Source organism: Salvelinus fontinalis, chromosome 32 (genome assembly GCF_029448725.1).
Source record: "Salvelinus fontinalis isolate EN_2023a chromosome 32, ASM2944872v1, whole genome shotgun sequence".
In the NCBI taxonomy this organism is placed as follows: Eukaryota; Metazoa; Chordata; class Actinopteri; order Salmoniformes; family Salmonidae; genus Salvelinus; species Salvelinus fontinalis.
Window position 1 is genome coordinate 21,472,698 of NC_074696.1, and position 23,947 is coordinate 21,496,644.

Here is a 23,947-nt window from a genome sequence, read left to right on the forward strand (position 1 = left end):
TTTCAATGTCTGGTCCTTAAACTCGTGGAAAAATGAATATTGGGTGATATTTGATATTCATAGTTGGACATTTCATTTCCGTAGGGTTGTCGACAGATTAGAATGGTTCAAAATGTAAAACATAAAAAACTTAGTTTTTTTGTCTCCCTCCATTACACACATAAAGATGTAACAGACACAGGGTACAGGACTCCCCATCCGAACGTGAAATATAAGATGTACAATACCAACTGTGAAATGTCATATTTCACCTAGAAAGCCAGTCACCTGCCCAGAGTCTTGACTGATAAACAATTAAATATCACACCAGCCTGGCGCGTCGGGCAACGGAGTGCAACGCATTCACAATTCACTAGACACCCTAATTGCTTTGTAGAACAATTTAACAAATAAATACAAGATTCTGGAGAAATCTTTTAAACACTAATAGCATCAATCCAACAAAAAATATATACTACAAATTCATATTTTACATCATGCAATAAAAACAATAACAAATTAAGAACAAGTATCATATTGATTTTCTTCAAATGGTTTGGAGTTTTGTGTTTTGGATGTAAGGAGTCCCACGATGCACACTGAAAATTGGAGGTATAAATTACTGTGCTGAAATACTTATCAATGAATACTCAATATCTGAACTGCACACACACACACACACACACACACACACACACACACACACACACACACACACACACACACACACACACACACACACACACACACACACACACACACACACACACACACTTCCCTTGAGGACGTTGCAGCAGCATTTCATTTGATCAGAAAATGTACTATAGGCCCTGTAGGGGAAAAAACTGTTTGTGTGCGTCTGTGTGTTCCTGTGTGCGTCTGTGTGTTCCTGTGTGTGTCTGTGTGTTCCTGTGTGCGTCTGTGTGTTCCTGTGTGTGTCTGTGTGCGTCTGTGTGTTCCTGTGTGTGTCTGTGTGTGTCTGTGTGTTCCTGTGTGTGTCTGTGTGTTCCTGTATGCGTCTGTGTGTTCCTGTGTGCGTCTGTGTGCTCCTGTGTGTGTCTGTGTGTTCCTGTGTGTGTCTGTGTGTTCCTGTGTGTGTCTGTGTGTGTGCAAACACTTGTGCATTTGCCCCTATTCAGATGTTACCCTGCATACTGTTGAGGGTGTCAACATTGATAAAGGTCAAACAAAACTGTACTAAGTTTGAATCACTCTTTCTGTACAAGTGTGCATTGTGCATGTATGCACTTTTGCATGTGTGTGTGTGACAGAGAGAGTCCTATGAATATCAGTAGAGCTGCAGAGTAGTGGCTCCTCTGACAGTGTCATCACAGGTTATAGGCTTGAGGGACCCAACCAAGAGAGAGGAGACAGATACGGGCTGAGGGGGCTGGCCAGGTTTTTGGTTCAAGTGGACAGCGTTGTCAGGACACAGGACAGGAGAAGTGGGGGGGGGGGGGGGGGGGGGGGGTGACAGATGCCGTCTTATTTAATGAGCCTTCACCCGATTCCCCCACTTTCAATTTACGTGCTGTCCGATATTCCTACAATCCCCAAATAGATACTCAAACACACATACAGAGCCGTGCACGCACACACATGTACGTCCCCCCTCCCCCAATGCCTTGCTGCTGGCAGGTTAATCCTTGGAGCGTTTAATAATTAATTCATTAATGAATTTCCCTCCTTTAATTAGTACAGCTCACCTGGTAGAGCTGACGGGGTGCTGCTGGTGACCAGCTCTAGTACAGTAGAAAGAACACACACATACAGAGGAAGGTGTGTATGTGTTCAGTCTGCTGGCCTGTCTTTGTGAGAGGGGAAGTGACATAAGCCAGCAGCCATGAAACACATCCTGTCAGCACGCCCCAATCACAGCACAGCCTGCGCTCTGCCAGACCTGACACACACACACCCACCCAGGAAGTCCACGCACACGCCTTCCATAAGGAGACAACACACCCAAACCTCTCTGGTACATCCTCCCACCATATGCTGCCCCCTTCTCCGTATTTCTCGCCTGACAGAAGGCCTACATCTTACGAGTTCCAACCCAACTTTGCTATTTAGTGACTTCTTTCACGATGATCTTAACTTCTGTTGTGCAGAAAGTTCATACTCTTATCTTGTGTATTTTATTCATCTTGTCAGTGTATTTGTTTTTAACTCTGCATCGTTGGGAATGGCTCATAAGCAAGCATTCACATTAAAGTCTACACTCGTTGTATTCGGCGCATGTGAAAAATACTATTTCATTTTGACTTGATCTCTATGCAGCATGTGTGAGAGAACCAGATACAGCTGGAGGAGAACGGTTGGCAAGGAGATGTATTATAGAACACTGTTAATCCATCCCTACCATGGCGGACCTAGAAATCAAATCCAAAACACAGCGTACCCCAGAAGCAGTCAACACCATAATACCAGTCACCCAGAAAACATACATCTATACACCATAGTTTCAGGATTCTTTTCACCATTAACAAATCAGACAGACATTGTGAAGATGTAAAGGGGATGAATACACTGAACTGGTTTAATCTCCTATGAAGTTCATTTTAGATGTTCAAATGCCCTCTACTGGGCTGATAACACAGTACATCTAGTGTGGCATCCAAAACCCAACTAGATATAACTACATATTCATACATACATAAATACACACACACACACAGTACCAGTCAAAATTTGAGACAACTACTCATTCAATGGTTTTTCTTTATTTTTTACTATTTTCTACATTGTATAATAATAGTAAAGACATCAAAGAAAAGAAATATCACATATAGAATCATGTAGTAACCAAAAAAAGTGTTAAACAACAACTTAAAGTAGCCACCCTTTGCCTTGATGACAGCTTTCACAGTCTTAAAAGTTAATTTGTGGAATTTCTTTCCTTATTAATGTGTTTGAGCCAATCAGTTGTGTTGTGACAAGGTAGGGGTGGTATACAGAAGATGGTATTTTACCAAATAAGGCTAAGTCCATATTATGGCAAGAACAGCTCAAATAAGCAAAGAAAAACAACAGTCCATCATTACTTTAAGATATGGTCAATCCAGAAAATTAAGAACTTTGAAAGTTTCTTCAAGTTCAGTCGCAAAAACCATCAAGCACAATGATGAAACTGGCTCTAATGAGGACCGCCACAGGAATGGAAGACCCAGAGTTACCTCTGCTGCAGAGGATAAGTTCATTAGTGTTAACAGCCTCAGAAATCCCAGCCCAAATAAATGTTTCACAGAGTTCAAGTAACAGACACATCTCAACATCAACTGCTCAGAGACCGTGTGAATCAAGCCTTCATGGTCGAACTGCTGCAAAGAAACCACTACTAAAAGGTCACCAACAAAAAGAAGAGACTTGCTTGGGCCAAGAAATAAGAACAATGGACATTAGACCGGTGGAAATCTGTCCTTTGGTCTGCTGAGTCCAAATTTGAGATTTTTGGTTCCAACCGCCGTGTCTTTGTGAGATGATCTCCGCATGTGTGGTTCCCACCGTGAAGCATGGAGGAGGTGGTGTGATGGTGCTTTGCTGGTGACACTGTCAGTGATTTATTTAGAACAAGGCACACTTAACCAGCATTGCTACCACAGCATTCTGCAGCGATACACCATCCCATCTGGTTTGCACTTAGTGGGACTATCATTTGTTTTTCAACAGGACAATGACCCAACACACCTCCAGGCTGTGTTAGGGCTATATGACCAAGGAGGAGAGTGATGAGTGCTGCATCAGATGACCTGGCCTCAACAATAACCCGACCTCAACCCAATTGAGATGGTTTGGGATGAGTCGGACCGCAGAGTGAACAAAAAGCAGCCAACAAGTGCTCAGCATATGTGGGAACTCCTTTGAGACTGTTGGAAAAGCATTCCAGGTGAAGCAGGTTGAGAGAATGCCAAGCGTGTGCAAAGCTGTCATCAAGGCTACTTTGAAGAATCATTTTATATATAATATATTTTGATTTGTTTAACACTTTTTTGGTTACTACATGAGTCCATGTGTCATTTCATAGTTTGTCTTCACTATTATTCTACAATTTAGAAAATAGTAAAAAGAAAGAAAACTCATTGAATGAGTAGGTGTATCCAAACTTTTGACTGGTACTGTATGATACACACACACACACAGTATTCGGAAAGTATGCAGACCTCGTGACTTATTCCATATTTTGTTACAGCCTTACTCAAATTAATTTAATCTGTTTTTTTTTACCCTCAATCTGCAATGTTCAGCAAGTCATTTTGGTTTAAATGTGCTTTGGTTTAATGACAAAGCAAAAATGACAAAGCAAAAACAGGTTTTTAGAAATGTTTGCAAATGTATAAATAACAGAAATACCTTATTTACAAAAGTATTCAGATCCTACTGATGTAAATTAAATTGATTGGGAATGATTTGGAAAGGCACACACCTGTCTATTTATAAGGTCCCACAGTTGACAGTGTCAGAGCAAAAACCAAGCCATGAGGTCGAAGGAATTGCCCGTAGAGCTCAGAGACAGGATTGTATCAAGCTCACAGAACGGGATCGCCGAGTGCTGAAGTGTGTAAAAATAGTCTGTCAGACGCTATCTGCCCCAATGCATAGAACCACCTTTAAAGTTTGGTGGAGGATGAATAATGGTCTGGGGCTGTTTTTCATGGTTGGGGCTAAGCCCCTTAGTTTCAGTGAAGGGAATTCTTAATGCTACAGCATTCAATCACATTCTAGACGATTCCGTTTGGTGAACGCCGTTTCCTGTTTCAGCATGACAATGCTCCCGTGCACAAAACGAGGTCCATGCAGAAGTGGTTTGTCGAGCTCAGTGTGGAAGAACTTGACTGGCCTGCACAGAGCCCTGACCTCAACTACATCGAACACTTTAGGGATGAATTGTAACGCCGACTGCAAGCCAGGCCTAATCGCCCAACATCAGTGCCCGGCCTCACTAAGGCTCGTGGCTGAATGGAAGCCAGTCCCCGCAGCAATGTTCCAACTTCTAGTGGAAAGCCTTCCCAGAAGAGTGGAGGCTGTTCTAGCAGCAAAGGGGGGGACCAACTCCATATTAATGCCCATGATTTTGTAATGAGATGTTCGACGAGCAGGTGTCCACATACACATGACCTAAAGTATCTACAGAACTTAATATTGAAGGAAAGCCCATGGATAACCTTAAACATAATGAAAAGGAGACTATTTTTTGGCAGAAGAGACAACAAACCAAAGCACATTTAAACCAAAATGATTTGCTGAACATTCCAGGAATTCACAAAGGACATAGACAATGACACCGGCTCCGAAAGTCAAACAATTATCAAGTTAGTTCTTCAAAAAACAATATTTATTGATACTTGGAATACTCATTTAAAAATCTTTTAGAAATCTTTTTTTTTTTAAACGAGCCTATACAACACACTCCTTAGAACACAGTTTAATAGCGCAAATAAAAAAATAAACAAAGTATAATTCATAATTTAAGAATCTTTCCCAGTATCATTGCAGGTTAAGTGATATCATTTTTTTTCTTTTTTTTTTTTTAACATGTGAGGCACAAGTTAGAGTTTAAGACTGAGATACTGCATTAAGACAATGCTACGTTTTGGAGAAGAGACTTGTTCAAGTGCCTTGTTCACTAGCAACACCAGTCAGTCCACAATAGTAGGTGTATCAATATAATAACATATATCCTTTAAGAAAACATATAGTTCAGACATTTTAAAAGACCGATAGGGGACACAGAGAATGCCAGCGGAGAACCACGTAAAAAGGCCTTACTACTCCGCCTCATCTTCAGAGGTCTGAGAAGCGCACCTGGAACAGCAGCAAACAGAGTCTTTGGGGCGGCTTCCCGGACAAAGACTACACTTAGTCCTGAACTAAAAAGCACTTTCAATCATTTAGCATCATTTTGGTGCAGGACTAGGCTGAATATTTGTCTGTGAAACAGCCACTTTGTGCATGCGTCAGGGCTCTGTGTGTTCCTGGTCACAAGAGGATTCTCTGCTGAAAAATCCTCTGTCCCTGATGGTTAGGCTTCCATCACAGTTTTCACAAGTGCTGCTGTCACAAGGTAGGGGGCTGGAGCTCTGGGGGACCCCCGAGTCAAGGCTGTGGCCTAGAACGGATGATGTGGTGCTGGAGAGGCAGAGAGAAGAGGATGAGGGCACTCAATGAGTAACAGGTCATGTGCCCATTTTGGCTTACATAATTTCTCCGTCAACAGTTCAGCAACTTTGTGCATTATTGTGCATTTATTCCATGGACAATCGTCTCTGTTGTGAGAATCAATGGATGACATTGAAAATCCATCGCTCAATCTGTACATTTTGGACAAGAAATCACAACGTGCCTGTACGCTTACCTGTCGCAGTTGGAGTCGCAGTACTCCTTGCGGCTCTTCTCTACGGGGAAGCGTGTGCGGTGGCAGTCGCTACACATCTGGATGGCCTGGGCCACTGTGTAGCGTGTCTGGCCCGAGACACACGCCTCCATCTTGGTCACGCTGAGCTGGGATTGGAGGAACAGGTGCACTCTACTGTCAGACAGCAGCAGGGGGTCCTGGAGCACACTGATGTTGAGAAAGATCTACCCAATTAATCATAAAGAACACCAGCCAAAAAACTAGCAGTAGATACATACATACAACTATCAAGAACACCATATACAGTTGAAGTCAGAAGTTAACATACAGCTTAGCCAAATACATTTAATCCTAGTAAAAATTCCCTGTCTAAGGTCTTAGAGATCTTCTGTTGAATCTGACAATTAATCTTGATGGTTGTAAAGTCGTCTCAAATAAACCTGTGAAGGACCTCAGCGTTACTCTGGACCCTGATCTCTCTTTTGACGAATATATCAAGACTGTTTCAAGGACAGCTTTTTTCCATCTACGTAACATTGCAAAGATCTGAAACTTTGTCCAAAAATGACGCTGAAAAATGTAATCCATGCTTTTGTTACTTATATAGGTTAGACTACTGCAATGCTCTACTTTCCGGCTACCCGGATAAAGCACTAAATAAACATCAGTTAGGATTCTAGCAGCCGTATTTAGCACTGACTAGAACCAAAAAATTTGATCATATTACTCCAGTGCTAGCCTCCCTACACTGGCTTCCAGTTTAGGCAAGGGCTGATTGGCCGTGCTGCTGCTCCAGTTTCAACTGCTCTGCCTGCAGCTATGGAACCCTGACCTGTTCACCGGATGTGCTACCTGTCCCAGACCTGCTGTTTTCAACTCTCTAGAGACAGCAGGAGTGGTAGAAATACTCTTAATGATCGGCTATGAAAAGCCAAGTGACATTTACTCCTGAGGTGCTGACTTGCTGCACCCTCGACAACTACTGTGATTATTATTATTTGACCATGCTGGTCATTTATGAACATCTTGGCCATGTTCTGTTACAATCTCCACCCGGCAGAGCCAGAAGAGGACTGGCCACCCCTCATAGCCTGGTTCCTCTATAGGTTTCTTCCTAGGTTTTGGCCTTTCTAGGGAGTTTTTCCTAGCCACCATGCTTCTACACCTGCATTGCTTGCTGTTTGGGGTTTTAGGCTGGGTTTCTGTACAGTACTTTGAGATATCAGCTGATGTAAGAAGGGCTATATGAATACATTTGATTTGATTTAGGTCAGTTAGGATCACCACTTAATTTGAAGAATGTGAAATGTGAGAATAATAGTAGAGAGAATGACTTATTTCAGCTTTTATTTATTTCATCACATTCCCAGTGGGTCTGAAGTTAACATACACTCAATTAGTATTTGGTAGCATTGCCTTTAAATTGTTTAACTTGGGTCAAACGTTTGGGTCAAAACCTTCCACAAGCTTCCCACAATAAGTTGGGTGAATTTTGGCCCATTCCTCCTGACAGAGCTGGTGTAACTGGGTCAGGTTTGTAGGCCTCCTTCCGTTCAACTGATGTCTCATCCCTGGACAGATGTGCTGCTCAGAATGAATAAATTAAATGTGAGTCCTGTGTGTGTTATATAATACTACTTACTCTATTTTATTATGCACTTAATTTAACATGTTATTATTATTATTTTTTTTCGATGGCCGTGAGGTGTTTTTGGATTTTGAGTTCCTCCTGTGTGCATTTTTGTTTTTAGACTTTAAGGTGTAACCAGCAAAATTACTCCTTGAGTTTATTTTTATAATTCTTTTTATTTTATTTACTTTTACTTTACTTTTGCTTTTTCAGTTCTGCCCACAAATTTTCTATAGGATTGAGGTCAGGGCTTTATGATGGCCACTCAAATTCCTTGACTTTATTGTCCTTAAGCCATTTTGCCACAACTTTGGAAGTATGCTTGGGGTCATTGTCCATTTGGAAGACCCATTTGCGACCAAGCTTTAACTTCCTGACTGATGTCTTGAGATGCTGCTTCAATATATCCACATAATGCCATCCATTTTGTGAAGAGCAACAGTCCCTCCTACAGCAAAGCACCCCCCACAACATGATGTTGCCACCCCGTGCTTCACGGTTGGGATGGTGTTCTTTGGCTTGCAAGCCTCCCTCTTTTTCCTCCAAACATAATAATGGTCATTGTGGCCAAAGTTATATTTTTGTTTCATCAGACCAGAGGACATTTCTCGCAAAAGTTTGATCTTTGTCCATATGTGCAGTTGCGAACCGTAGTCTGGCTTTTTTTAAAGCCGGTTTTGGAGTAGTGGCTTATTCCTTGGTGAGCGGCCTTTCAGGTTATGTCGATATAGGACCCGTTTTACAGTGGATATAGATACTTTTATACCTGTTTCCTCCAGCATCTTCACAAGGTAATTTGCTGTTGTTCTGGGATTGATTTGCACTTTTCGCACAAAAGTACATTCATCTCTAGGACACAGAATGGGTCTCCTTCCTGAGCGGTATGACAGCTGCGTGGTCCCATGGTGTTTCTACTTGTGTACTATTGGTTGTACAGATGAACGTGGTACCTTCAGGCATTTGGATATTTCTCCCAAGGATGAACCAGACTTGTGGAGGTCTACAAAAAAAAAATATTGGCTGATTTCTTTTGATTTTCCCATGATGTCAAGCAAAGAGGCACTGAGTTTGAAGGTAAGCCTTGAAATACATCCACAGGTACACCTCCAATTGAATCAAATTATGTAAATTTGCCTATCAGAAGCTTCTAAAGCCATGACATAATTTTCAGGAATTTTCCAAACTGTTTAAAGGCAGTCAACTTAGTGCATGTAAACTTCTAACCCACTGGAATTGTGATACAGTGAATTATAAGTGAAATAATCTGTCTGTAAACAATTGTTGGAAAAATGACTTGTGTCATGCAAAGTAGATGTCCTAACCAACTTACCAAAACTATAGTTTGTTAACAAGAAATTTGTGGAGTGGATGAAAAACGAGTTTTAATGACTCCATCCTAAGTGTATGTAAACTTCTGACTTCAACTGTAAGTCTTAGAGACATTACAACAGTGTGTGGTAGGAGGTTGAATGAATTGTTATTCTGAGCACTCTGGTACCCTATACCAAAGCACCACAACAGGAGAAATGGAGAAGGAGATTGTAGTCTCAGCAGGGGTAAAAGTAGATTTATTTTCTTCCTGGGTACGGAACCTCCTATGTGTGTGCATGTGTACAAAACATTTTATAGAAATACATAATAGAATCTATATGGGCCTAGTAGTAAATATTACTAATTTAACTCAAATGTATTACCTTTTAATGTGGCATAAACACCAGTCATTATGTTTTAATCTGATTGTCAAACAATCAAAAGGGTTCCTGTAGGCTACCCACACACGACAGCTGATTGTCATTATCCCTATACTTGTAGCCTGAAGTGATAAGTCTACTGCGGTCTGCGCGTGTCAGTCATCACTGCCTTGGAAAAATGTCGGTGTTTCTACCACACCGCCTTCTAGACCATATATACCACCTGTTTAACCTCTCTTGGGTATGTGAGACGTTAGCGTCCCACCTCTTCAACAGCCAGTGAAACTGCTGGGCGCCAAATTCAAATACAGAAATACTCATAAAAATTTAGAAAACAAAACATTTTACATAGGTTTAAAGATTAACTTCTTTTGAATCCAGCCACGGTGTCAGATTAAAAAAATGCTTTACGGCGAAAGCATACCTTACGATTATTTGAGAACATAGCCCACTAAACAATTCATTACAAACAGTAACCAGCCAAGTAGAACAGTTACACAAGTCAGAAATAGAGATAAAATGAATCCCTTACCTTTGATGATCTTCATATGGTTGCACTCAGCAGACATTCATTTACTCAATAAATGTTCCTTTTGTTCGATAAATTCTCTTTATATGCAAAAACCTCTGTTTTGTTTGCACGTTTTCTTCAGTAATCCACAGGCTCAAACGCAGTCAAAACAGGAAGACAAAAAAATATAAATTGTATCCGTAAAGTTCATAGAAACATGTTAATATTCAATCCTCGGTTTGTTTTTAGCCTAAATAAACGAAAATATTTCAACCGGACAATAACGTAAAAAAAGGTAAACAAGAAACGCACTCTCTCCGTCTCGCGCATGAAAAAGCTCTGTGACACTTTAGGGTCGACTCATTGAGACTGCTCTAACTTTTTCATTTTTCAGAATACAAGCCAGAAACAATTTATAAAGACTGTTGACATCTAGTGGAAGGCATAGAAACTGCAACTTGAGTCCTAAGTCAATGGATACTGTAATGGCATTGAATAGAAAACTACAAAAAATAATAATAATAACTTCCTGAATGGATTTTTCTCAGCTTTTCACCTGCCAAATCAGTTCAGTTATACTCACAGACACAATTTTAACAGTTTTGGAAACTTTAGAGTGTTTTCTATCCAAATCTACCAGTTATATGCATATCATATCTTCTGGGCCCGAGAAACAGGCAGTTTAATTTGGGCATGCATTTGATCCAAAATTCTGAATGCTGCCCCCTACCCTAGAGAAGTTAATCCATTTTTTATTTTATTTTTTAAATACAGCTGACTGGAACTTAGCAATGTGGACAAAATTCCATATCGCGATAAATTGCCTGAATTGATGCAATAAATAAAATAAAAAGTTAAATAGATTTATTCTAATTTAAACTACTACTTTGGCGATTGTAGCCATCAATTGTCCCATTAACCCATATCAGAAAACCTCTTTAATTTCAAACGTCACATTTCTCTAGTATAGGCTATTTATCGTAATGAAGGATATCAGCAAAATGCCGGCAATAAGTGATCGGTATGGTCAGTGTCGATCATTTTTGGTTTATCGCTCCAGCTCCATGGCTGACATGATAAATACCCACTTGTTGAACCAACGTGGAAGACGTTGAACTGACGTTTGTGCCCAGTGGGTAATGTTGTAAAAGCCTAGTTTTCTTGAAATGTTGTTTTAAGTATTGTGATAGGCACATATTTTGCCAGGACAACGTACTGGACCGGCTTACTTTCACTCCTGGTCATCAGTACGTAATGTTTTCTGTTTCAACGCGTTAAAAGTGTGGAGTGGAGGAAATTAATGAAGTAGCCACAAGATGGCGTTTGGTGCCATAAAACCATGGGTATAACTTCTTATACAGGGCAAGCAGAGGATTTCCAAAACAAATGTCAAAATACAGAGAAAACAAAAAACAAAAACAGAATTAATTAGATAGCAGGCCTCAATTCCAAATAAATGGCTGCAGCAAAAGTTTCCTAATGCACACAAGGGGTTCTACACTACAGAGTGATATGGACTGCTTGACCTGATTACTGGTTGCATCAGACACACTGATGGGCTACATCTAGATTCTAGCTCATCCCTTCAAGCCTTTTGAACATGCACAAACTGGTAGTCATTCACAAGGCTGAGGGTGAGAGGGCAACTGAGGAGAGGAATAGAAGAGGACACTCACGTCTCTAGAAACTCCTGTAGGCCCTTCATCCGCTGGTTGACCTGATAGGGGTTGTTCAGACTGAAGAACGGATTCCAGGGAGGTAATTTGGGCAACTCTCTGGAAAGAGACAACACGTTGAACACCTTATTTGGATACACAAAACATTGTACAAAAATAAATAATAATGCCTTATAATAAACTCAAGTCATAAGTTTCGATTTCATACAATGTGACTAGTCGACCCCTGGTAAGGATACAACGTGACTAGTCGACCCCTGGTAAGGATACAATGTGACTAGTCGACCCCTGGTAAGGATACAATGTGACTAGTCGACCCCTGGTACGGATACAATGTGACTAGTCGACCCCTGGTAAGGATACAATGTGACTAGTCGACCCCTGGTAAGGATACAATGTGACTAGTCGACCCCTGGTAAGGATACAATGGGCAAGTGCATACCCTGTGTATGCATCATTGCTTTAGGAGGAGTGAACAAATTATGCAGTGAAGACCATCAGTGACGTATTCCAGGGTTATACGTACATGAGCATAGCATTGTCCTGCAGACGCTGCCGGAGCCAAACAAACTCACTGTACTGCCTACGCACACAGGACGTCTTCTTCCTAAAACACATGCTATTGGTCTACAGTCAGGAAGCAGGAAGAACAGACAGGAAGGTAGAGGTTGCCAGTAAGTCTCCTCAGATTCCTCGTTATATCAGAAGCTGAATATAATGTTTAATGATGATAAGATGATCAAGCGGAGCATGCCATTCAAGTACAGTACTCACATGTAAACAGATCTCGTAGTCGATGTGCGTGTGCCAGAAGTCATCTTTGTGGAACTGTGGATCCTGGACCCAGACACTGACAAACTCCTTCAAAAGCCCCCAAAACAAAGTGTTGTTCAGAGGTGAAGTGTGCCTCAGATACCATGCACATCCCGATCTATCCATCTTTTAAAAATGTTATTTTTACACAAGAACAATGAGGCCACAGGATAGGAAACCCTTCAGCAGAAATATCACCTAACCTCCTCAATCATCCAAGACAAAAACGAATATATAGGTCAAATCCACAAAATGAGATTGAGGCTTAATATGGAGAATGAATAAGATCACCAAAATCTACAGCATGTGCAAGTTTTTGTTCCAGACCAGCACCAAAACACTAATCAAGAATATTAGCTGTGGTTAAAGAACAAAAGCTCTCAGAGCAGGATTAGTGACTACTGCTGTAATGGAGTAATGACAGACGGATCGATCACGCACCTGTTTCATTACACTGTCAATCCTATCCATTATAGAATGGAATCTGGGGGAGAGAGGACAGAGACAGGGCAGACACAATTGGTAAACAGTGAGGCAAGAATGAGGTTATAACATGTTGTGCTTCTCTAGTAACCAGTGTCTCTATGCAGTTATATGAGTCAGAGGGGGTTCTTTCTCACAGAAAAACAGATACACGCAGCAATGTTTAGCCAAACAGTCAAAGTCCACTGTTCTCAACCCAAGATGCCCAAAAGAGCATATTTTGGCAAAACAGCAAACCTCAACTGCTTAGAGAAGAACAACCTAAACTGCATGAGCGCTCTAACAACACAAGCTATTGTATTTTTTTTTAACAAGGCCTAGGAAGTGGATTTGCTGTGCGAAGAGAAATCTGCCTTATCCATAAACAGCTTATCCACTCAGTAATAAAACAGCACAGTCCTGTAAACAATACAAAGCCTAGGTAAGCATGTGGCACGCTGCAAAAGAGTAAAGCTACAAGGTATACAGAACTAGTGTAAACACTGACACAAATTCCATTCATATAAAGCAAAGTTTATACTGTACTGGTACACTTTGGAAAGTACAGACCTTTGTAAAGGCTTTTGAGAACGAGCGGAAGTGAACCCTGGAACGCCAAAGAACTTCTGGTGTGTTTGTAAACAGCTATTCCATTGCGGCTGTAAACAGCTAGCTAGCTAACTTAGTCTAGTTTTCTCAAGGTTAAAATTACAATAGTATTTGCGGGCGGGATGGTCCTTACGTCCAGGGACAAATATATTTTAGAAAATTAAAGTTGACCGATTTTGCAAAGAAACATCGCATGCATTGTCTGAATGAATAGTAACGTTAGCAGCAGAGGTGGCTGCGCCAGGATTATGTGTAGCACATGGTTAACAATTTACCCATCTATTATAGTTCATGTCAGCTAGCTAGCTACATATAAATATGATTGACAGCCATCCAATATTTGTTTTCAAACGTTAGCTTGATCTGCTAAAAACAATGTTAGCTACCTAGCTAGTGAACAGATTCAGTCCCAAAGACAGAAATAGGATAATACAAAAACACAACGAAATATCCAATGGTATATCACCTTGGTATAATGAAGTACGTCCTGGTCTAATTGAGATGTTTCCTAACCTCAGTTACAGAGACCTGTGAAAGCTGTTACATCCTGTCTGCGGATGAAGGTTCCAACGAATGTGCCGAGTCCTGGAGAGACTAAAGGGTCTTTCTCCAATGGGTTATATATGCTATTGGTTTACTGTTAGAGTTAGTTGTAGGACTACAAAAATACTGTTAAAAGTATCAATGCATAGACGTAGAAAATGCATGGCCAACCTTGCTCCCAGAGATCTAGCTGCTGGTTTCTGTTCCGGCCCAACCCTGACATTCTGCTTATTATTTGTATTAGACACTATTCACTTAACTATTCAATCATCTTGATTTGGAATAGGATGTATGTCTAAACCCACAAAACCATGACCTTAGTTGGGATAGGATAAGAGCACTTCAGATCACAGGGTGGGTGACATCACCACATGATGGCTACTGGCTACTCTGTCAATCACCACATCCTCATTGGCAGACTCGACAGCCTTGGTTTCTCTAATGATTGCCTCGCCTGGTTCACCAACTACTTCTCTGATCGAGTTCAGTGTGTCAAATCGGAGGGTCTGTTGTCCGGGCCTCTGGCAGTCTCTATGGGGGTGCCACAGGGTTCAATTCTTGGACCGACTCTCTTCTCTGTTTACATCAATGATGTCGCTCTTGCTGCTGGTGATTCTCTGATCCACCTCTACGCAGACGACACTATTCTGTATACTTCTGGCCCTTCTTTTGACACTGTGTTAACAACCCTCCAGGCGAGCTTCAATGCCATACAACTCTCCTTCCGTGGCCTCCAACTGCTCTTAAATACAAGTAAAACCAAATGCATGCTCTTCAACCGATCGCTGCCTGCTCCTGCCCGCCTGTCCAACATCACTACTTTGGACGGCTCTGACTTAGAATATGTGGACAACTACAAATACCTAGGTGTCTGGTTAGACTGTAAACTCTCCTTCCAGACCCACATCAAACATCTCCAATCCAAAGTCAAATCTAGAATTGGCTTCCTATTCCGCAACAAAGCATCCTTTACTCATGCTGCCAAACATACCCTTGTAAAACTGACCATCCTACCAATCCTCGACTTCGGTGATGTCATTTACAAAATAGCCTCCAAAACCCTACTCAATAAATTGGATGCAGTCTATCACAGTGCCATCCGTTTTGTCACCAAAGCCCCATATACTACCCACCACTGCGACCTGTACACTCTCGTTGGCTGGCCCTCGCTTCATACTCGTCGCCAAACCCATTGGTTCCAGGTCATCTACAAGACCCTGCTAGGTAAAGTCCCCCCTTATCTCAGCTCGCTGGTCACCATAGCAGCACCTACCCGTAGCACGCGCTCCAGCAGGTATATCTCTCTAGTCACCCCCAAAACCAATTCTTCCTTTGGACGCCTCTCCTTCCAGTTCTCTGCTGCCAATGACTGGAACGAACTACAAAAATCTCTGAAACTGGAAACACCTATCTCCCTCACTAGCTTTAAGCACCAGCTGTCAGAGCAGCTCATAGATTACTGCACCTGTACATAACCCATCTACAATTTAGCCCAAACAACTACCTCTTTACCTACTGTATTTATTTATTAATTTATTTTGCTCCTTTGCACCCCATTATTTCTGTCTCTACTTTGCACTTTCTTCCAATGCAAACCAACCATTCCAGTGTTTTTTTTAGTTTTTATTTTACTTGCTGTGTTGTACTCACTTCGCCTCCATGGCCTTTTTATATTTTTATTTATTTATACATATATCTGTTTACCTTCACCTCCCTTATCTCACCTCACTTGCTCACATTGTATATAGACTTATTTTTTTTTCATTTTTTTTTTTTCACTGTATTATTGACTATATGTTTGTTTTTACTCCATGTGTAACTATGTGTTGTTGTATGTGTCGAACTGCTTTGCTTTATCTTGGCCAGGTCGCAATTGTAAATGAGAACGTGTTCTCAATTTGCCTACCTGGTTAAATAAAGGTTAAATAAAAAAAAATAAAAAATAAAAATAGGGCTTAGATTCACTTTGTCTTTCCTTGATTGCTCACATCCTATCTGCCCACCTGTATTGTATCACAACTGTATTGGAGGAGAAGGTATAAGGTCCCTCCCCTCTGACCTTCTCCAATGGGTTTTTAGAAGGAGGCAAGGAAGGATGAATTGAGAAAGAGCCTAGCACTCACCTGTTACACATTCAGCCCTCTGCTAAACTCACTGACCTCCTCCTTCTCCGCATCAACCTCAGCAGCCAGCAGAGACAACTGTGTGAACTAAGTCAATCTAGCACGCACATAATTCCTTTTAAAAGGCATTCATTCTGCTAAACTGACTCCGATCACACAGTCGGCAGGTGAGTTATACGGTCGGTGGCGTAGGAAGACGTGAAAGGGGTGTGACTGTAGCAGAGGTAAGCTGCATGCGAGTTCTAGTAGCCACTGTGATGTCATCCCCCCGAGACTTGTAGTGTCTCCGGTCTATCGTGAATGTATCTACAGTATATTTTAATACCGTAAGCATCTCCTGCGAGTTTGTGCTGATTTGCTTAATTCTACAGTCTTCTACAGTGGTTGGCATGCTACCTACATACATGGAACTCATACATTACAGGGCTGCTCTGCAGTCCATGTAAAAGTAACACTTCACTGTGGTCACTCTCCAGGGTAGTGGTCCCGTGTGGCTCAGTTGGTAGAGCATGGCGCTTGCAACGCCAGGGTTGTGGGTTCATTTCCCACGGGGGGACCAGGATGAATATGTATGAACTTTCCAAATTTGTAAGTCGCTCTGGATAAGAGCGTCTGCTAAATGACTTAAATGTAAATGTAAATGTATTTCTCTCTTGCCTCCACTATCCGTACTCTACCCTTTCGGTTACAGTGGATGTGAGATGATTAATGGCATGCATGCCCAATGCAGACATACACTATGATTGGATTAGTATTGGCCATGTCCAATGAATAGGGATGAAACGGTTACCAGTTTCACGATAAACCACAATAAAATTCCCGATGATTATTATTACCATTTCAAATTATCATTAAAACTGTGTTTGATTACCACGGTTTGAAAAACTCACGGTAAATACTGTCCAGCATTAACCAACGTTAGCAACAGTCTGACGCAGGCACAGCACGCAACGTGGGTTTTGTTGTGTGTGAAAAAACATGGCGGAAGGCAGTGACTGCACTCGGGAGATTTTTCGGGCCTTCTAAGAGGACCAAATCTGAAGTATGGTCGTATTTTGGGTTTTACAAGAGTGCTGAGGGAAACTTAAATCGAAGATGGTCTCCCTGTCTGCAGAACATGCAAAATTAAAATAAATAAAAAATTTAAAAAATTTAAAATAATATTTATATCGCTGCGAAAGGGGGCAACCCTTCAAATCTCTTGAGTCATCTTCGTGACCACCACCCACTGCTTTATAGCGTATGCAAGGTAAGTTAACATTTTCCCCCATATTGAGCTCAAAGTTATGGTTTGTCTGTCCAACTGGCTAATAGCTTGTCAATAATGTAAACTGAAGCTTTCAGTGTTACCTACTCTTCTGCTACTGTATGCGTTGGGTGTCTGCAGCCTCTGCAGACTCCATTGCACACGATCACACGTTATGTAGTTTAGTCACCCAACCAACATATTTTGTTCAATTAAAATTCAGCAGATGTTGACTTGGTTGTAAAAGTGTTCCAAAAGGAGAAACACTACTCCTATATTTGTCAATTGTTGGGCTCATTGCAATTACTATCACTGTCTTCTTAAGACTCATTTGTATTTATGTAAATTGTGCATGGGGTTATTGCATATACAACACAGAAGATAGACTCTGTGTGTCTGTGTGAATAATAATGTAACACCCAAAATAATAATCTGTGTGTCTGTGTGAATAATAATGTAACACCCAAAATAATAATAATACATTTACTATTCCCTTGTTTAGAGTGGGAGTGCAGCAGGCAAACTCAGTGATGCTACCGGTCCCTCGTCTACAGTTGTGACAAACACTCGAGCAAGCATTTAAAAGGCAGGCTGTTTATGCACACACATCAAAACATGCTCAAGACCTCACTGTAGCCCTTTCATATTACATTGCAAAGGACATGATGCCATTTCATATTGTTGAGAGGCCTGGCTTTCTGAGGCTGATGAAGGTTGCCGTGCCTCACTACAAAGTGCCATCACCAACATTATTTTACAAGACTGAAATCCCAAACCTGTACAACCAGGTTCAAGCTGATGTTGGTAAAAGTTTGGCTCAAGGCACATGGTTTGCTGTAACTACTGACCTCTGGAGTGGTCAACCCTACATCAGCTTCACTGTCCATTACCTTACCCCAGACTGGCAACTAGAATCAAACTGCCTGGAAACACAGTTCTTCCCAGAAGATCACTCGGCTCACAACAGTTTTTTGAGAATATGCTGGAAGAGTGTGGGGGGGGGGGGGGGGTCAACAAAAACGACCTGGTCTGCATAACCACAGACAATGCAACAAACATGATCAAGGCTTTTGAAGAGTTCTGTGGCTTGGGTGCTTTGGCCATAATTTTAACCAGGCCATCTCAAAGGCTCTGAAAATTCAGAGTTGACACAGCAGTCAAGTCCTACTGTCATCTGGTCCAAGGCTTCTCACAGAGCTGGAAGAGAAAAAGAGAACTGAGAGAAAAGCAAGCTGCTCTCAACATGCCACAGAAGGCTCTGATCCATGATGTGGTGACTTGATGGGGATATACACAAGATGCTTGAGCATTTCTTCAGCCAACAGCAGCCAGTCTGTGCGACTGGCTGGAGAAAGAGGAACATGGCATCTGATGCCCAAGGATGCCAACATAAGTGTCATGGAGCAACTGTGCCAGCGCCTTGAACCTCTGAGAAAGTTTATAGATACACTTGCTTCAGAGACACGAGTGACACCGTTAGGCATCAAGCCTGTCCTGGACCACATCACCCATGATGTTCTGGTGGAAAAGGATGTGTGTCCAGGAGGAGGCCTTGAAGCTGGCAGCTGCACAAGTCAGAGAAGAACCACAAAGCACCAGCAGCGCCTCCACCACCAACATCCCCACAGCGGCATCGGAGGGGAAAGGCCTGGCTGGGTTGCTGAGAAAGATCACCGCTCTGCTGCCTTGTTGAGGTAAAGAGGGTCAGATCCCCCCCCAATCCCCCCCCCAGAGAGTGTTCAGTGCCAGCAGGCACATTGTCTCCCCTCGCAGATCACTACTTAAACCGGACAAAGTAAATATGCTGACATTTTCACATTTCAATCTCAAGTGAACAAAGACGCATACAAACAGGATGTTAGGCCACCAGCACCTGGTTTCTGTATGAAGGAGAGAACGGACATTTAATCAGCGGTGTTCATTTGATTTGTTTACACATTTTGTGTTGTTATTTTAATGTAAAGACCTGCACATTGGATGTGTTTACATATGGTTGTATTGTCCTTACATGCACATTGCTTTACTTGTGTTGCTTTTATATGCACATTTGATTTGCTTACTGAAGGTTGTGTTCATTAAAACCTGCAGTAGGGAAACTTTTACCTCATGGGTTGTGCCATCTTTAACATAACTGTTATTATTTTAATGTTTATGCACACAAGAAGTGCATAGTGCAGCTAATTTTATTTGTTGGTTTCAATATAAAACTTGGTGAAATGATTTCAGTTAAAAATATTTAAAAATCCTGTCTAGGAGCTCTTCGGACAATTGCTTCGACATCATGGCTTGGTTTTTGCTCTGACATGCACTGTCAACTGTGGGACCTTCTATAGACAGGTTGCGTGCCTTTCCAGATCATGTTCAGTCAATTGACTTGACCACAGGTGGACTCCATCGCAAGGATGATCAATTGAAACAGGATGCACCTGAGCTAAATTTCGAGTCTCATAGCAAATGGTCTGAATATTTATGTAAATTTTTTAAACATTTGCTAAAATTTCTAAAAACCTGTTTTTGCTTTGTCATTACTGGGTATTGTGTGTAGGTTGATTTCCCCCCCCCCCCTCTTCTATTTAATACATTTTAGAATAAGGCTGTCACATAACAAAATGTGGAAAAGGGAAGGGGTCTGAATACTCCGAATGCACCGTATATTCAAAAGTATGTGGACACCCCTTCAAATTAGTGGATTCGGCTGTTTCAGCCACTGTATAGTGTATCATAGGATGCCTCCTTTCCAACAAGGCAGTTTGCAAAATTTCTGCCCTGCTAGAGCTGCTTCGGTCAACTGTAAGTGTCGTTATTGTGAAGTGGAAACATCGAGGAGCAACACCGGCTCAGCGGAAGGCCACACAAGCTCACAGAACAGGATCGCCGAGTGCTGAAGCATGTAACCATCTGTCGAACGCCATCTGCCCCAATGCATTATGCCAACTGTAAAGTTTGGTGGAGGAATAATGGTCTGGGGCTGTTATTTAATGTGAAGGGAATTCTTAACGCTATAGCATACAATGACATTCTAGACAATTCTGTGCTTCCAACTTTGTGGAAGGCCCTTTCCTGTTTCAGCATGACAATGCTCCCGTGCACAAAATGAAGTCCATACAGAAATGGTTTGTCGAGATCAGTGTGGAAGAACTTGACTGACCTGCGCAAAGCCCTTACCTCAACCCCAACCCCATCGAACATTTTGGAATGAATTGGAACACCGACTACAAGCCAGGCCTAATCTCCCAACCTCACTAATGCTCGTGGCTAAATGGAAGCAAGTCGCGGCAGCAATTGGAGGAGGGGGGGGGGTTTCCTGCTGCTAGCTGCCTTTTTATGTAAACAATGTGGCTGGAAAACATTGGAATCGTATGCTAGCTACATTTAGTTTAGTTATATTATTTGTTGTTGTGAGAGAAATTCATCTAGCTGGCTAACATGGTAAGCTGATCTTTCTCTACCTTTACATCACGCTAGCTAGCTCTGTGGTTACTTGCTGTGCTAGCCAAATGTAACACCACCAGAACAAAACGGATAATGAAACAGGAAACTAACATTGTCTGATTATTTTGTTTAGTGGATCTGGTAGCAACAAGTCAATGTGTGTATATAACTATTTTCTTCTGTTTTAGTTTTTTGGGGATCAAGAAACACGAACTTGTGATTGCTAGCCAACTAGCTAGCTATAAGCGCTGGATGTGTACTGGTGAACCTCTTGGTTGTGTGTGTATTATAGAACGTGTTATTGTTTTGACAGTTGAAAGGATCTATTAAAAGAGACCGAACATTGAAGTAGAACTGGGCAAAAGACATGCTACAATAGGCAAATGTTAATGGGACATCAATGGATATTGGTTTGTTGAGAAAATAAATCCAGAACTGCTAAAACGTTTCCCACTTCTAATGAAATAACAATGAAGAATTGAATTAATAAGGAGATTTATACAACCTGGGAGCCAATTTCTTTTTCCATGTGGCCCCGGGCCCTAGGGGACATCTTGTTTTTGGAGAGCCAATCTTTCAGGGTACAGTGGAGACTCATTTTTCCTGACAACAAGAGCTATTCACATTTCAGAGAGACTCATGTTTCCTCCACTCACTGCCACTTCCAAGAACTGAGGACAGGATACAGGGATAATTAACCTACTCAAGCAGAGCCCTGTGCAGAGATACAGGGATAATTAACCTACTCAAGCAGAGCCCTGTGCAGAGATACAGGGATAATTAACCTACTCAAGCAGAGCCCTGTGCAGAGATACAGGGATAATTAACCTACTCAAGCAGAGCCCTGTGCAGAGAGTCTAATGCCAACCTCTCACCAGAAAAGGCTATCAACTAACCCAATCCTACTAAACATCACATGATATTATTCGTGCCACTATTGGCCAGTTAACAGCACAACAGATCTAATTTACTGAGATTTAGTTAAACTCCCTATGCATGGCTAACTTCACACAGCATGACTGACTGATAACATGTAGATATGCATCAACAAATCTGACAAATCAGTTATATGCCACAGAATTGAATACATTGTGTATAATTCTACGGTAGCCTATTAATAATACTGCAATCGTCATTGTACCAGGAATGCAGAACTGTGTCTGAATTCTTGTTCACATTGGCAGTTTGAAGGGACTCCAATCAACAAACAAAATATTGCATATACGATTTGAATCTTTTTCCTGCAGTCTGATATGCCAAGCCACATTTCAAACTCCCTTCGTTGGTGGTTTGAAGTCAGACACATCTTATTCCTGCCCATGCGACTTGAGTCTGTAAGGTCAAATCTGATTTACTTGCCCTCAACTGGTTTTTAAACTTACTTGGCATATCTTGATTCTTGGTAGTTACTCTGTTGGCAGTTTGCCAAGAACATGTGGTAGCTAACAAGCTTGTTATTTTTTTACAAACAAATTTGTTAATGTGCTAGAAAACTAAACTGCCATCTAGTTGCTGTGGCTAGTTAAAAAAGGACTTGTTATGAAAGATGGATCATCTCATCCTTTGAGGCTTTAAGTGTCCTTACACTTTGATTTTGAACATTCAAAGCCACTGGGAAACGTCCATGGCAGACTTTGTTGTCACCTTATCTTGCTACATATTTGTTGAGTGATAGGAAGCATGAGCACCACCCACCAATCCGGCTACACCACCGTGCACACACCTGTCGTTACTATGACAACTAGTGTAGCCATGTCAGCAAATGACTGCCATCTAAAACATACACAAATCCGATTTGGTTACTTGCTGTTTGGACAGTCAGGGCTGTTTAAAACCAGAGTTCAATCAAAACAACAAAAGTGTTTCTAGGATGTGCAAATTAAAGTATAAATTACGGGAAGTCCACCATAACGGAATTACGACTCCGATTTTTCACTTTAAAATGTATGCCAACAAAAAAACAGATTTCAATTTAACAAACTATGCAACTTTATGCACAATGACTGCTTTGAACAATTTACACGGTAAAAAAAAAAAAAAAAAAAACGTACTGGAAAAACTACAGATGCAAAGTTTTGTAACAGAATTACGGTAAAATCTCCCTCAGTTCTCCCTGTATATGCAGTTCTTCCTGTAAATGTGTTTTTGTAAAAATGTCCCTAGAAATTGTTAAAAGTAGTCTTTGATTTGTTCAACTTTGAAATGAATGGTTTTTGGAATTGCCCTTATACAACTACTTGAACAACATCCTAATGATTGAAACGATACAGCCTTTCCTCATTCTGTTGAGTTATATTTTACAGTTACAAAAATGTATTTGTTGCGAGTTTTAATAATGCGAGTTTGCTTGGAAGCAATTGGAGAAAGTGTGACAGACAGGTATGTTCGGTTAGAAATTGGCTAAACTCAGAGGTTAGCTAGACCGCCTGCAATAAGGTTAAATACTGCACATAGATAGGCTAAGCAGCAATAAAAAAAATCACGCTCCAAATTTCTGTTGAATTACAAAACAATTCTGAGAAATTGTGATTGCCTTCGAGGTAGCATACATTTGATTGGCATTTGAACCGTTGCAAACGCATGAGCCACACATTTGAAACACACCAGGGAATCCATGGCAATCGGAAAACTTTCCACCAAATGAAAAGCATGCTTATCTCTGATAATATAGCACTATGTTTCTTCTTACCCTTCAGCTGGAAATTCGTTTGATAAGACTTGGTGCCGCTGGGGCGGACTTGATTCCTTCGCTGCGTGCTCTGTTCGCGGTTAAACCGACTGTACTTGTTGTCTGAAGAACTTGAGGATGACGCGCCCGCTCTGTTGCTTAATTTTGCTCGTGCACGTTCCTGTTCTGAAATCAGGGAGTATTTTAACCAAAAC

At 41.4% G+C, this 23,947-nt stretch overlaps 1 protein-coding gene across 1 annotated transcript; it reads right to left on the reverse strand.

The window, feature by feature from the left end:
- Positions 1-2,679: 2,679 nt before the first annotated feature.
- On the reverse strand, positions 2,680-23,869 carry LOC129830906 (sorting nexin-10A-like). The gene is made up of 7 exons (XM_055893732.1): positions 23,754-23,869; positions 13,091-13,133; positions 12,611-12,697; positions 12,363-12,463; positions 11,837-11,935; positions 6,329-6,535; positions 2,680-6,102 (listed from the first exon to the last, which is right to left on the reverse strand). The coding sequence occupies exons 2-7, from the start codon at positions 13,118-13,120 to the stop codon at positions 5,931-5,933; spliced, it is 696 nt and encodes a 231-aa protein (XP_055749707.1). The 5' UTR covers positions 13,121-13,133; positions 23,754-23,869; the 3' UTR covers positions 2,680-5,930.
- Between the last annotated feature and the right edge of the window lie 78 nt (positions 23,870-23,947).